Source organism: Corvus brachyrhynchos, unplaced genomic scaffold, assembly GCF_000691975.1.
Source record: "Corvus brachyrhynchos isolate BGI_N302 unplaced genomic scaffold, ASM69197v1 scaffold175, whole genome shotgun sequence".
NCBI lineage: Eukaryota > Metazoa > Chordata > Aves > Passeriformes > Corvidae > Corvus > Corvus brachyrhynchos.
In genome coordinates, this window is record NW_008238448.1 from 3,380,445 (window position 1) to 3,395,790 (window position 15,346).

The 15,346-nt window shown below is 38.8% G+C and overlaps 1 protein-coding gene across 1 annotated transcript; it reads left to right on the forward strand.

Moving 5' to 3' along the window:
• The first annotated feature begins 99 nt into the window (after window positions 1-99).
• Window positions 100-15,005, forward strand: LRIT3 (leucine rich repeat, Ig-like and transmembrane domains 3). Its single transcript, XM_008635686.2, has 4 exons — window positions 100-229; window positions 1,427-1,905; window positions 9,465-9,770; window positions 10,795-15,005. Exons 1-4 carry the CDS (start codon window positions 114-116, stop codon window positions 11,856-11,858), a joined length of 1,965 nt encoding a protein of 654 aa, XP_008633908.1. The 5' UTR covers window positions 100-113; the 3' UTR covers window positions 11,859-15,005.
• The last annotated feature ends 341 nt before the right edge of the window (window positions 15,006-15,346 follow it).

Consider the following 15,346-nt stretch of genomic DNA (forward strand, 5'->3'; position numbering starts at 1 on the left):
TAATCTGCTGTTGGTAAAAGGATGGCTGCATTCACATTCGTAGCACACTGCACATGAGTGCCTAGGAATAAAGCTTTCACATTTCTTCATGTCAGTTCTTCTGGGAGGAAGCCATGTATCTGTTTATTTACTTCTACCTCCTAGTGAGTTTTTTTGAAGAAGTTCATGGCTTTTGTCCCTCACAATGCACTTGCGTTTACCATGGCAGAAGCGATGGCACTGGAACAAGGTATCTATTTTATTATTTGTTATATAGGGTAATTTATAAGGAAAAGGGTAGAAGAAATTGGAGATAACATTCTCAGAGATTGCAAATTAGTTCTACCATAGTTGAAACGAAGGCATATTTTGCATTAGTGTTCTATGGCTAGCAGCATTCCTGAGCAGGAGCAGATGGTGATTATGGCTTTGTACTTAGCAAATAGCTACTCTGTATCTTCATTTTTTTCAGGAGGCAATTTTTTTTTGGAATGGTCTTTTTTATTCTACAAACTAGTTAACTACTGTAAGGTGATTCTGGTTTAAATAAATACAGTAGTTTCTTTTTTTTTTTATTATTTTTTAATCTGCAGTAAATCATGTAATTTTTGATAGTAAGGAGGTTAATTTGAAATGTGGTGACCTGGTATTGTCATGTCAATTTTAGGAGATACTCTTTGTCATTGCTATTTATTGTCACAGCCTATCTGGTATAAAGCTGCACAAGGAAAAAGTAAAATAAAGGAATAATCTAGAGAAAAGGAGGAGAAAATTAAGGATAGACTTATAGAGGGTAGGGGAATCTTCAAGCTAGTATGTGCAAACAATATATGCCAAAAAAATTGATTCCTGAAATCAAATAAGTGAAAATGCTGAGAAATCCCATTTCACTGAAATCATCGTGAGCAGAGAGATCTTGTCATCTCTATAAAGCAAGTAATTTGTACATAGGCATCAGAAAGAGGGCTAGAAAGCTCTTCTTTACTGAGTTTTCATTGGTATATTTTCAATTTTCAGTCTATTCTGAAAGGTAAGTATAGAAAATACTTTGAATCTTCATCATACAGAAAAATTAGAGATTAGTAATCTTCGTTTTGAATTTTTATAATTTTAATAAGGGGGCATGCAGTTCACACTTGAGATACCTGCATGTATTATTCCTTGTACAATGGCTTCTGTCTTTCATTTGCCAATAGAGTGAGGGGTGGATAGATGGTGGTGCTTACATACTTTAGAATCAAGGAAATCTAGGTTTAATGTGAAAGGATCAGTTCTGCTTTGTATTCTTTTTGTCTTTAGAGACTCCATGTTTGTGGAGTTTGCTCAACTTTTAAATGCAGAGGACTGTTCTTGATTTCAGTGTTCTTTGTTCTGGTAGTAAACATTCCTGATAAATAAATGCAAATATGTCTCTCCTTTTTTTTTTTTTTTCCCCCCCTTGTGCTAGGTCTGTACTCTGTAATGACCCTGACATGTATGAGATCCCTGTGAATATTCCTGTGGATACTGTAAAACTTCGTATAGAGAAAACTGTCATACGAAGGATTCCAACTGAAGCCTTTTACTACCTGGTAGATCTCAAATACCTGTGGGTCACTTACAACTGTGTGGCCAACATTGATATCAGCAGCTTCTATAACTTGAAACAACTGCATGAGCTGAGGCTGGATGGTAATCTGCTTTCAACTTTCCCTTGGGAATCCCTGGCAGAGATGCCCAACTTACGGACTCTTGATCTGCACAACAACAAAGTGACCAGCATTCCCGCTGATGCTGGCCGCTACCTGAGAAACCTCACCTACCTGGACCTATCCAGCAACAAGCTGACCACCTTGCCATCAGACCTCATGGACATTTGGCCCCCCTTCTCAGGAGCTGTCATGTCCAAGAACACAGACATTCTGGTGACGCAGAGAATAATTTTGGGTATGTTAAACAGCCCGTCTCATTCCTTATTGAAATATACCTAAACATTAAATTGAAAGTGAGAGTTGTTAGGGCACCAGCCTTGGATGCAGGAGAAGGGGTTTTTACCAAGGTCAGACTTCTGGTTTGCTCTGTTATTATTTGTTTATTTTCTGTTGGTAACAGAAAACCATGAATTAAGATAGTGACCTCCATGTGTGTTGTTACCTCAAAGTTATAAAACTGAAGTAAAAGCTATGAGAACAGGAATGCAGGCCATTTGGAGTATTCAGTAGCTATATAAATGCATAACTTAAATTGTGTTTCTGGTGACATTTCCCTCATCTCTGTATGTGTTTGCAACTGTAAGCATGTCCATTTGCAATAGCTTTTTCTAGAGGCTCACAGGCCAAGCAAGTAGCTAGAGCTGATCCTCATATAAAGCCTGTCCTGTGGCATAATGCTGCAGGTGGTGTTGGTGGCTCAAAATAGGGCAACTCTGCTCTTCCCGGGACCTCTGTTGACCTTGCATTACTCTAAAGCTGACTAACTATCCTGAAGGTTTTTGCCCAATTTACATATTGAATATGAGAGAACAGGAATGTGATCCCTACATATCCACAGTACTTTTTATAGTGTTTGAGGTAAATATTAAAGAATAATTTGATCAGATTCTGATTTTTTTCATCATTTGATCCCTTTCTCTAGTATGCAATTGCATCAGTTCTGTTTGTGGCACTGTGCTTTATCTTAACCTTATCTCCACTTCCTAGTCTTGCCAGGGTAACTCCTTTCTCTTCTTCAGTCTCAGGCTGGAACAGTTCTATCAGTAGTGTTCTTTTCTGTCTTTTCTAGTGTTTACACGTAAATGCATGTTTTGATGTTTTTGTAGTGCAGCAGGTGGAAGGGAGGAAAACCAGCTGGCTGTCTCTACTGCAGGAATTCTTTAAGGACTGGTAAAGATCTGTCCTGCATTGTACTGCCCCGTATTTCCAATTTCTTGGTCTAAACCCCCACAATCCACTGTTCATTTGTTCAGCTGCTTTGTTTCACAGCAGAAGCTGCAGCTTGAAACTCTCATTCAGATCATATTTTTTATGAGTAACTTAATAGATGAAAGTAGGCTTCATGGCTTCATAAGCCTGATAACTGTAGGCTTGCATCATTAAAGGGTTTTCTTTTATTCAGGATTGAAAAAAAAAAGAGCAAAAGCTGTAAAAGTAATTCCATCTCAGTACTCCTTTCCCTGTCTCCGCACTGAAGACTACAGGAGGCTGTAAAGTGGGAGCTGACTGTGCTAGATCTAATCATCATGATCTCCTGTGGGAGTCCATGAGGTTAATTGGTTTTCTTGTCTTATATAGTCCTCACCACTTGAAAGACACAACAAAAGGAACTAAAAAAAAAAAAAGAAAAAGAAAAAGAAGCTAAGAAAAAACCCCAAACCCAAGTCAAAAAAACAAACACCAAAAAAATCCTGAAACCTCACACACTCTTCTCTCCCCTTAACTCTGGAACCATCTGCAGGCTTCCTTGGTGCAGGCACTCTTCCAGCCTCCTGTAGTCCTGGCAAACCCTCTGGTGCCAGCATTGAGTTCTTTGGGGGCTTGGGATGTGACCTTTGGACCATTTTCTGTTATGAAATACAATCGGGTTTTAACACAGATCTCCAGAGGGTAACACACACTGGGTTTAAACAGAACCTTGCTTCTCTTTTTTTTTTTTTTTTTTAATGTTACGTGCTAAGGGAGGCTCTGTGCAGCTATTATAGATTTGCACCTGAGAATACATAATGCCAGGTAGTACTTTCCTTGTGTTACATTGAGTAAATCTACCTTAGATAAGCTGTGAAGGAATTAGGTGGATTTTTTTTTCATTGACATCATAGTTTTCTGAGGAGTGTATCCCAAAGCAGACAGACAGTGCTTGCTACATGAGGAACTCTGTAGTGAATAAGAAAACGTCCCCTTTCTCTGGAGATTAGAAAGTGCAATGCTCTTTGTGTCATGGGTTATTTTGACAAGTTTATTTAGACTCCACTGAGTATTAGTGCTTCTTTTCTGACACCCCTCCTGTCTCTATTGGGCTTGCTGGAGCCTGAGGAAGAAGAAGCGCATCCCATAGATACTCTCCTCCTGCTCTGAGCTACAGATAGGGATCACAGAGGTATGTGGTCAGGAAGGACCTAGCCTGCTGGGATACAAATCCAGAGAAACTGAGCCATTCTGGTAAAGCCAGTGCTGTTCTTAAAGCCTGTGGCCAGACCACCCCAGAGCCTTCCGTAGTAACCTCCTCCAGTGCTTATCTATCAGGATAGTGAGAAAGTTTCTCTTAATATCTAACCTCAATCTCCCTTACTGCAAACTAAGCTGATTACCTCTTGTCCTATAGGGCATGGGCATACAGAAAGACTAATCACCATCTCTTGTAGTAGTCTTTCATAGGTTTTCCTTCCCTGTTTGCCATCCTAACTAACCACACCATTTCTTTCACCAGCTTCTAATATAATATGAAGGTTTTTGGGGGTTTTTTGGTTGATTTTGTTGTCGTTGTTGTTGTTTTGGTTTTTTGTTTGTTTGTTTTGTGGGCTTTTAAATTTTGTTGTTGTTGTTTGGTTTTTGTTTGGATGGGGTTTTTTTGCTTCGTTTTGGTTTTGTTGGGTTTTTTGTTTGTTTGTTTTTTCTTTGGTTCGGCTTTTTTTTTTGCTGTGTGTGGTATTTTTTTTTTTTTTCATTTTCTACCATAGTTACTGGTTCCATTTGGACTCCTTTAGGTTTAAAAAAATGTTTCTCTTAAAATGTGATGACCACAATTGCATGGTTTGATGCTCAAGAGTGTCCTATGTGCTCCAGCCACTCTCTGTGGGAGCATTCAGCCTGACCTATGTACCTACATGGAATGGTCACAGCAGCCAGAACTCTGCTGGAAGCTGGGACCCAGAGTAAATAAATGCTGGTTTTGTCTAGTCAGGAAAACAGCAGTCAGATTCTAATTAGTGTAATCAATTATGGCTTGAGCTGTCTTTTGTCCTGGTTCTGTCAAAACAGGATTGTCACCTGTGTGTAATTAACAAGATCAAAACTAACAAGACCCTAATCTCTAATGTTTGTGCAAATGTATTTTTTAACACCAAGAGGCAATTTTATCTTCAGTGTCTTGACTGAACACCAAGATGGTTGCACATATGAGAAATTTCAAGTTCCCCATGTTTGCTTCAAGGACTCTTGGAGGAGCCAAAGACTACTTTTGCCAGAGGACTGGTGTGTTAGCATCCCCGTATTCCAGTTCATCATCTCTGTACTAAGAGGTTTGGGTTTTTTAACTACCTCCCACTGTATGATGTTCCTCTGTGTGTGCATGGTGCTAAGTGAAAGAAGGTTAGGGAATATGGCCAAGTGGCTCACTCTGGCTCTCATCCACACAGTTTAGGGCCAGCTCTCTTTAAAGCTGACTGTCTGTTCCACACTTCGTAAGATTTAGCCCTTGGTTCTCTGTGAGCTCTACAGGATTCTAGAGTGACTCTAAAATGTAATTCTGGGGGTGGGGATGTTTTTCCTTCAGTCTAACCTGCCTGAATTTATGTGAGAATTGCACTGGAAACTGTTCAACTGGGCTTTTGTAATATGAAACAGCAGGGGTATGTCGTATGCCTGAAGGGCTGACAGACATGCAGAATCGTTTGGAGGTACAAAGCCTGCTGCACTTGCATTGGGGGCAGGACAGAGGGGAGCCACCCTTGGTGCGCTCTCATCCATAAGCCTATCAGGGAGCAATCCCTGGAGTGTAAACTGTCCCTGGACCCATGTCTGGCTTTGCCTTGGAAAGTGCTCTTTGGAACAGCTCAAAACAAAGCTGTGGAGTGAGCTGAAAATTAAACAGGGCAAATGATTGGGGGACCAGTGTGTAAATTCATCTGGCCCTCTTGGTTACCTCTGGAGCCATAGCCTAATACTTTGATCCAAATCACAGCTATGTTTCAGCACTGGCTGCTGTACAGAGATTTACATTTCTGGCAGGAACGATGGCAGTAGCGTTTTCCGTATGGTGGGCTCTGGTGAGTCACTGAGAGGAACAGAAGAGTCCAGCATTTGACAGAGTGGCAGTTATGTGAGATCTTGCCTCTGTTATGTGCAGAGGTGGCAGAAATTTGGAATGCTGCAGGTCCATCAGGCTCCCAGCTGTTATGCAGAGCCATTGGGTAGATACTGCTTTTCCTGAAACTACTCCCTAACCATTGCCATGTGACACAGTGTTGGATATGGAATTTGCTGTTTAGAACCATGGATCAATATGTGTAGGTTCAGTTGGAAAGAGCCTGGGGTAGGCTGGCCCAAGCTGTGGTGAATATTTCTATCAGCCTGAAACTTGAATATTTTACATCTTGCTATTTTGCAGCAACTGAAAAAGCAGTGTGCTACACAAGTTATCGTCTGAGTCTGGTTACTGATTTACAAAGGAAATTTTGCTCGTAGCTAAAGTCCATATTGACACAGCACAGGGAAACCCTGCTACAAAAGACTACAAAAATGTGCATGCACAGACACACATACACGTAAGTTTGCCGTTGTACATGCAAGCACACATACAAATGTGTGAGAGTAAATATAAAATATGCTAAATCTAGAATAAAGGGTTAGAAATATTCTAGAAAAAGAGTAATTAATATTAAAATAACACTGCATTGGTATATCACAATGTATAAATATTTATCAATGTTTGTTTTCTTGGGCTAGTATTTCTTTCTCAGATCAACAAGCTGCCTTGATATTTCTACAAATAATCCAGGGTTTATAAAGACTTTCTCTTTCCTCAGACACATGTGCCATCAGAGATTTATCATTATTTTCATTTTTGCTTCTTAAGAAATTATTTTTTTATTAAAGCTCCCTAATCTTTTCCATTTTCCTATTTTTCCCCCCTTTTTAACCTTTTCCTTATTTTTTAACGTGTTTGTTTTCACTTCTAACATCCTGTCAACACAAGCTGTTAAAGTTCAAAATGCCCCTTGTAGTTTGGAAGCTAGGTTTACATTCACATTTCTGTTCTCTTCAACACTAACTGAAGTACAATGAAATTCAGTGTTTTGTCTTGCTTCCAACTCAATAGTGCTTTCATCTTTTCACTTTGGGAATTCACACGACTTGACAATTTACAATGGCTAGAAATAATGTGAATTCTGTCAGATATTGGCAAGACACAGATAAACAGAAGGGTTGTGCCATGGAGGCAAGGAAGGAACTCCTGTAGCTGTATATATTTTGTGTATTTGTCTAAGTCCTGCTTCTTTAGGCAGTTGCACAGGAATCATAATGGATGGGGAAGATGAGGTGACTGACTGACATAACTTTTCCTTCGCCCTACACACAGATGGTCAAACCTGTGTCCCAGGCTGGACTAACAACCATCCAGTCTAGGGACTGTTCATTGTTGCTTCATCATTCCTTTTATTTTGTCAATTTCTGATACCTATTTTACTGACTTTGGCTTTTCTCCAGGACACTGGGAGGATATGAGAGCTATGTAGGTATACATATTAGGCAAAGTTCCTTCACTGAAAGTGGGGTCAGGGAAGTGGTGAAATCACCGTTCCTGGAGGTATTTAAAAGATGTGTAGATGTGGCACTCAGGGACATGGCTCAATGCTGGACTTGGCAGGGCTGGGTTAACAGTTGGACTTGATGGTCTTAAAGGTCTTTTCTAATGTAAGCATTTTTTTGGTCTATTTCAAAGGCTTTTGAGTGCTTTGAGTAGGTTAGAAACAATAATAAACCCCTTCCTTTCCTGCCGTAAATTTCTTAACATAGTGAGAAAAATCAACCCCTTACAAGCGAGAAGAAAAAGAAAATGACAGGAGTATTGTCTATAACTACAAAGCTTCCCTAATTGAAAAGATGAGCACAAATAGTTGCATACATGTGCTTGATTGAGCAGAATTTTCATAAGCACAAACAGTTGATGTGTCTAGATATGGAAAACATTTGGATAGTATCTTTTCTCCTTATGAATATATGTGTGAAGTTTGCAGACAAATTTTTATATTTTGGAGAATTTTTGAGGAAAAGCAGTTGCTGATGCACTTTCCTTTGACTTCTTCTCTGTTCCAGCAAATAATAAGCAGTGAATAGATGTAAAATCTCTTCTGTCTGCAAGGGGTGAAATTGGATTGTGATGTCAAAGTCATGGAATCTCTTCAGGTCAAGTCTTGTTTTAAAGAGCAGGGATTAATTGGGGTTTACCACAGTTTTAACCAATCACTACCATTATGCTCAAAATAACCTAATCTTGGTCTGGTGATAAAAGGAAGAAGTAGTAAAATATTCATGTATTGTTTCATTGGCAGTTTTTTTCCAGAACAAACCCCATGATTTTTCCAAGAGCTGTTTCGATAATTCTTAACAATACACACTGAACAATATTAGCAGGTGTTTAAGGCTCTTTCTTTCTTTTAATACTGGTTTGACTTATATGACTTGTCTATTATACTGATCAGTAAATTGAGTAGTGAGGGGTCCTTGCATACCATCTTTATTTCAGGCCATAAGTTTTGTTTATTATTAGTACTCAGAAAAAATAAGAAAGGCATACCCAAAAGTGTAAGTCCAGTAAGAAAATACTTGAACTCCTGAGTGATATGCTGGGTTGTATTTTACCTGGTGAAGCCATTGTTGCTCTGTGAAAGTCAACATAGTGGAATAATCAATAGCAGCTGAGGATTTAGACTGATAATCCTCAGAAATGGCTATTGTCTTTCAATATAATAAGTTCACGAGGAGGGAAAAGCTTCTAATTCATAGACTGGAACCAAGAAGCAAATGTTTTTGTCCCTGACAGAAGAGAGAGAGCGTTCCTATATGCCATCATAAAAATATTGCAGTCATCATGGTGTTTTGTGATCCTTCCTATTTTCTACTCTTCTGTTATTCTTCTTGAATATATTTCAGAGGCTGTACTAAATTGAAGCCAGGCTTGTAACAATATTGGTGTAGTTCAGAGCCAGATAAGAATTTTGTTGGCATAAACCTTTTTCTCCTTAGTCTTTATCCCTTCTTTTCAAGGGGTAGAGATGTTGGTGTAAGCTCTAAACTCTAAAACATCGTGTTCTCCTCAAGCATTGAAAAAGAGGGTCAGGGAAGGTTAAGCTGTAAGAGCCCAAAGAAGGACTTATAGCAGAGGAGAGTGACCTGAAGTAATATCCCTGAGAAGCTGTCTTTCCAGTAGGCACAGGCAGGTGAAAATATATCATCAGTCTTAAGACATCTTTTCAAAATGTTTCTTTCCTAGATAAATAGCAAAGTTAAGCACAGGTAGTGCCAGCACATCACTATGCTCCTGTAAACTTCTGTGAAGATGATATTTAGCTTAATAAACTTCGATACTGTTCTCCCTAACCTCTGAAAATACTCCCCCACCAATCATCTGAACAAAAAACACAAGTTGAAAGAGAAAAGATTAACTCAGAATAGGTCCAGGACTGTCCTTGATTGTATTTGGTGGTAGTCATGTGTCATACTGTAATCACAATATCCATATATTGACTGACAATGTTTTTTTTCCTTTCCTCTCTTCTCTCCCTGCCTCAGGTTTTCAGGACAACCCATGGTTTTGCGACTGTCGCATTTCAAAGCTAATTGAATTTTCCAAAATCGTGGACACCTCTGTTGTACTTCTTGATCCATTGGTTTCATGTAGTGGTCCTGAGAACCTGGCAGGAATCTTGTTCCAGAGAGCTGAGTTAGAGCAGTGTCTTAAACCATCTGTGATGACCTCAGCAACAAAAATCACCTCACCACTGGGCAGCAATGTCCTGCTACGCTGTGACGCCACGGGGTACCCAACACCACAGCTCACTTGGACTAGGTCAGACAATATTCCAGTGAACTATACAGGTACAACTGCTCTTTTATAGGAAATGGGAGTACCAAAAACTGTTGGGTTGCTTGTACTTTGAGATCATTGTAGTGAGTAACAGTGGACCATGTATTGCACCAAGCTGGTAGTCATATCTGTGCAATGGTTGTTATGAAATTCTTTGTCTAGTTCTCAGTCTTAACAGGTCCAGCAGAGTGTTTTGATTCTGGATGTGGTCTGTTACAAGAGCAATGTGTGTGGAAGGCAGAAATGGTTGAAGTGGGAGAAGGATAAAGGAAAATGGAGGTTGGGTTAGCTGAACCCTAACTCAGAAGCTGGAAAGCAGAAAGGAGAATTTGTTGCTGGAACGTCTGTTCGAAAATGTTAATGTTGAAAAAGCCGGTGAGGCCATAACTGAACCAGTTAAAACTCAGCATTGTAAACACAAGATTTTCCAAATTCATGTTTTCTATGTTATTTGCAAATGTTGCAAGGCTGTCATTGTCTGATATCGTTCTAGCTGCTATGACAGATACTTACATAGTAACTTAAAAGTAAAAAATGCTACTTGCTAATGCCAAGGAGTTAGCAGTTATCATAGGTCTGATGAAGGTAAGAGTACTGAAATATCTTAGGACAAAGGTAATTTCCAATAGTGTTTTAAATGGGTTGCACGATCAGTGTCACGTGAAGTCAGTGGGTCTTGTATTTGAGAGTCAATAGCAACTTTAAGACATTTGATTTCACTTTATGTGGTTTTGTTTTTCTTAGTGAAACTGCAAACTATATTCTAATTACCAGACATTTGTTTCCATTTTGACCGAAGCTGAGCACTTTTATTAATAATAGAGTATGGCTGGGAATTCCACAGTTTGTTTTGGAAATGTGGTTTAGTTTTGGGGTTTTTTTGTTGTTGTTGGGTTTTTTTGACTGCTTGTTTTTAATTTTTAAAATTTTCATACATGTGATTCCTTCTGGCAGAAAGGGAAGAAGTAGTCCAATAATGTTTACTTCCTCTTTACTTCCCATTCATAATGTTTTACTTTCTGCATTTTCCCATAGTAATTCAAGAAACTCCTGGAGAGGGTGTCAGATGGTCCATAATAAGCTTGACAGGAATTTCATACAAGGATGCAGGAGAATACAGATGTAAAGCCAAGAACTTGGCAGGAATGTCAGAAGCTGCTGTGACTGTCACAGTGGTTGGTGTAGTTACTACAACTCTGTCACCACAGAAGTATGGAAGGAAGCCAGAGGCTGAGAGGCAGAATACAACTCAGGAGGAATCCAAGCAGGAACCCGAGAGGACAACCACACCTCTTCCCACCACACCAACCACCATGGCTCTGGTTAGCACTGAAAGATCAACCAGCATGACATTTACTGACAAAAAGCAATCCAGGCTCATGTTAGATGGAAGGAAAATTTCAAAGGCAGTGACAAATGGGAACAAAAAGCAGACTGGAGATTTAAGCAAGAAAGGTGAGGATACTTCATTGAATACAGCAGGTGTGGCTGAGCAAAATGTTACTGTGAAGGACCTAAGAGTAATCAGTGAAACTGATGAAAGGGTGACCTTAACTTGGAACACTCTAAGTGCCACAGGCAATTCTGCTGTGACTGTGTTATACTCCAAGTATGGTGAGAAAGATATGTTGCCTCTCAGCACTGATTCTAACAAAAACAAAGTCACAATTGATGGTTTGCAACCTAGTACTCAGTATATGGCATGTGTCTCACCCAAAGGGGTGCCACCTACAAAAGAGCAGTGTGTTGTTTTCTCCACTGACGGGTTAACTGATGAAAGCAGCTCTCAGTTTTCTATTCTGATAGTGGCCAGCAGTGCAGCATGCGTGGTTATTTTACCTCTGATATTTTTCTTACTCTACAAAGTTTTAAAACTTCATTTAAGACCAAAATCTGCAAAGGAAGCTGAACTTGCAAAAGAGACCTATGTGCAATTTGAAACAGTGTCGCTGAAGCCTCGAACGCTGAGTGCAGGAGACCAGCTCTGGGCACGAAGGTACACAGATGAGTCAGAAAGACTTCTCCTTTGCTCTAGGTCAAGCATGGATTCTCAAATGACCTTCAAAAGTGAGGGCTCCAGGTCTGAGTATCTGTGTTGAAGGGTGAGGGTGGAGATTAAATAAATAATAGGTAAAATTACTTCAAAATGATGATACTGCATGTGGAAGCAGGTTGATGCTAGATGATGGTCAGAATACATTATCTGATGTAGAGTTTTACTGGATGGTGGTGGGTAGGAGGGAGAATAGACGAAAAATATTGCCTGTTTATTTTCTTTGTTTTCATGTTTGTGATTTTGGATGTGAAGAAATGATGTTCTTCCAAAGAAAAATACAGCATGAAATGGTTCCCTGGGTAAAGATATTCTATGTTTTTATTAAAACATTCTGTTTTCTCTTCCCTCATTTCATCACATGGTGTGCTAGTTGCATGTATCAAACATGAATCTCAATTTTCTTGAAAGCTATGTACTTCAAAATTTTAGAAAAACAGTTTTAGCTACTTCTATTGGGGTCAAAACTTTATGTGAATATACAAGTTTTCTTCTGATGTTAGCTTGTGCTTTGAGGTGTTATACAGCTGTTCGTACAGTATCTTGTGTTGAAAGTATTCTCATGCCGGTTGAGACTGAAGTCACAGTTTATGGACTCTTGAGAGGTACAAAACACATTGTATTGTCATTTTGCAGACGTTATTGCAAAGGGCAAAGAAGCTGCTTTAGTGTCCTGAAGCTCAGGTAAGATACTATGAGGTACTCAGAGAGACACTAGATAAAAATGTTAATTTACATCAAATGATCTTATTGCAAAATCTCAGCCTTAGAATTTACTTGGATGTGTCTGTCCATATACCTCAATTTCAGAAATCTCTGTACAGAAAATTCTGTGGTACTGTGTAATACCACACACAGTCTTAAATCTATATATTACACAGATATTGCACAACATTATGTACTACACTGCATTAATATAATACATTTCGAGATACAGCAAGAGGAGTTTTTTCCTCAGGTCATGTTGGATGTGAAGTTTAATGAGCATAGTGAAAGTTAATTGTGAGTATGCTTCCCGATGTTTAAAAATCAGGAATTAATAGTAACAATGAATTCAGAATGGCCTATTAATCTTAATAATGAATAGTCTGTTCTGGGGCTAATTTTTTTGATGCCTGAAGTAAATAAGAGAACTTTCGTTGTTCTAGGTTCAGATATTTTGTTTCGAAGTATGTATGAATTGTGAGCCACAGTTTTTCCTTAAAATTACAGCTGTGTTCTTTTCTTGGACCTTTCTATGCCTAGAGGAACTGGGGGTTTTTTGCTAGGAAATTGGAAATCTACACATTCCAGAGGGAGAAATATTACTCAAAGCTACAAACCAAAGCTTAGTTTGTCAGCTTCAAAACAGTGGCATTTCTCAGTGTCACTAATGTAGGATGAAATTTTGCCTGCTGGAATGCTGATGAGCCTATCTTGTAAGGCCTGGCTTCGTGAGAGGAAAACATTTTGCCCAAAAGCCACCAGCATAAAATCATGGTGGGAAAGGAGCACACTGAAAAATCTCTGTAGTACCTACACCATGGTGTTCAGTGACCAGGATTAGTAGAATGAGTATTTGAGACTATGGGAGCTGTAAAAAAGAAGCATGTGAGGTGTTCAAAAGTGCAAAATTAGCTTGCCCGCTTAGAATTAGCCTTGGTATTCCTTTCTGTGTTACAATTATGTGCGGTTACAAATCAGTCTTTCTTCTTTTTCCATGAATTATTTGGATTGCAATGAAAATGGTTTTAGCTTTTTAAGAGGAATATTTTACTTTGGCAGGGTTGTTTTTTTTTTTTTTTTAATTTAGGATTTTTTAGGGAAAACAGATTCTTTTTGTGTCAAAACCAAGGTTCATCTGACAAGTTAATGGCAAACCAAGTTTTTAACAGGACCTGAAGCGTTACAATATCTGCCTTCTATTTTCCTGATAGACAGTATAGTTGGTAGTTGTTGAAGGTGTTTCCAATTAAAACCACCATGTTTGTTAATGAGAATGATTGTTTTAACTTTTCTTTTTTTCCTGGAAAGTATTTGATTTCAGGTTTCAAAGCTCTAAATCTAGTTCTGAAGATCAAAAGTGGTATCACCTGACTTGTAGGTGATACATCAATATGTTGAACTGAGGTGGTGCACAGTTTGCTTGAGAGAGCTCACTTGTGAATGTTAAACCTTTTGGTTTGACTAATCCTTGTGGAATTAGCATGTCCTAAAGTTAGAAATTAATCTCTGGCCCCATGGGCTATCAGTATATCAAAGATGGAATTTACTATAAAGAGAATGTTCCTTCAAGAAAACATGTTATACATAATTTTTTCCACAGTTCTTGAGGCAAAAGTTACGTAATTGAGACATGCTTCTGTAACTCACGTCAAAACACCAAATGTGCTGGGGAATTTTGGTAGGAATTTGACACAAAGGGCAAATGACACAATAAAGATGTTTGCACTGTATCACGCAGGATTGGTTTAATTAAAGAGCTGAAGAAATACTTTGCTAACAGATGTAATTTTTTATTTTGTCAATTGCTAATGATGGAATCATTGTGAGATAGATTTTGTCACCAATGATCATTTGTACAATGTCTTCTGAAATGCAGTGCTGGATCAATCATCAGTATGAACAATGATGACTTTAATCTGTGCTTGCTTGGTAGGAGCATTTGGAGAGGATTTAACCCATGTTTATGTATCACCTTTCATATATTTTGCACTTTGTTTTCTGAATTCATCCTGCTTTTCACCAAAAAGGTTAGACCTCTTTTTATACATTACCTACAATCAAAATTGGATGACTAATGAAATAACTGAGTAATGCGAGCTGAATTCTAAGTAAACCTAATTTTTACTGAGAGCTTCAGTGGGCCTTAGTACTTATGATAGTAAACCATGATCTTGGCTTCAATGTGCACTTACTAAGCCAAACTTAAGGCATCCATGCATCTATTTTAGTTCTTGCTTGCCATTGCTCACAGTGGACTTTCTATTCCTTGCACCACATCAGATTCTCATACTGTTTTCAGGCAGGGAATTAAGAGAGAAAACTCTTTCATGTGTAACATGGAAATGTCTGTAATAGCAAAACCATCAGACTTGGACTGTACCTAGGAGGCTAAACAAAGGACATTTTAAACTCAATACCTTTTCAAAGAAGTAAGTAAAATAGAAGTTGTTTTGATGTGAAAATAAAAAATTGTTTTTATACAAGAAAATGTGTTTTCCTGACCCTTTTGTCTTTGTTTATAGCTTTAGACAATATGTGATGAGTGTAGCTGTGGGGGCAAAAGGAAATCTGAAAAGGAATGAGAGAGAATACAGGAAGAAAGCTGAGAAACAACAGAAGAAGGGTGATATCCTAGAGAATTCTGGGACTGTGTGCCACAAAGTATTTTGCTTGAAATTTTGCCATGACAAGGGTACTGGGGCATCTGCAGCCAGGTAAAATGATGGGTGAAGATACTGTCCTTATTGCAATGACTGGAGCACTACACATGCCCCGTTTTGACAAGGTGGGGGCAGCTATGAAATTGGAGTGTGGAACAATGGTACCGGG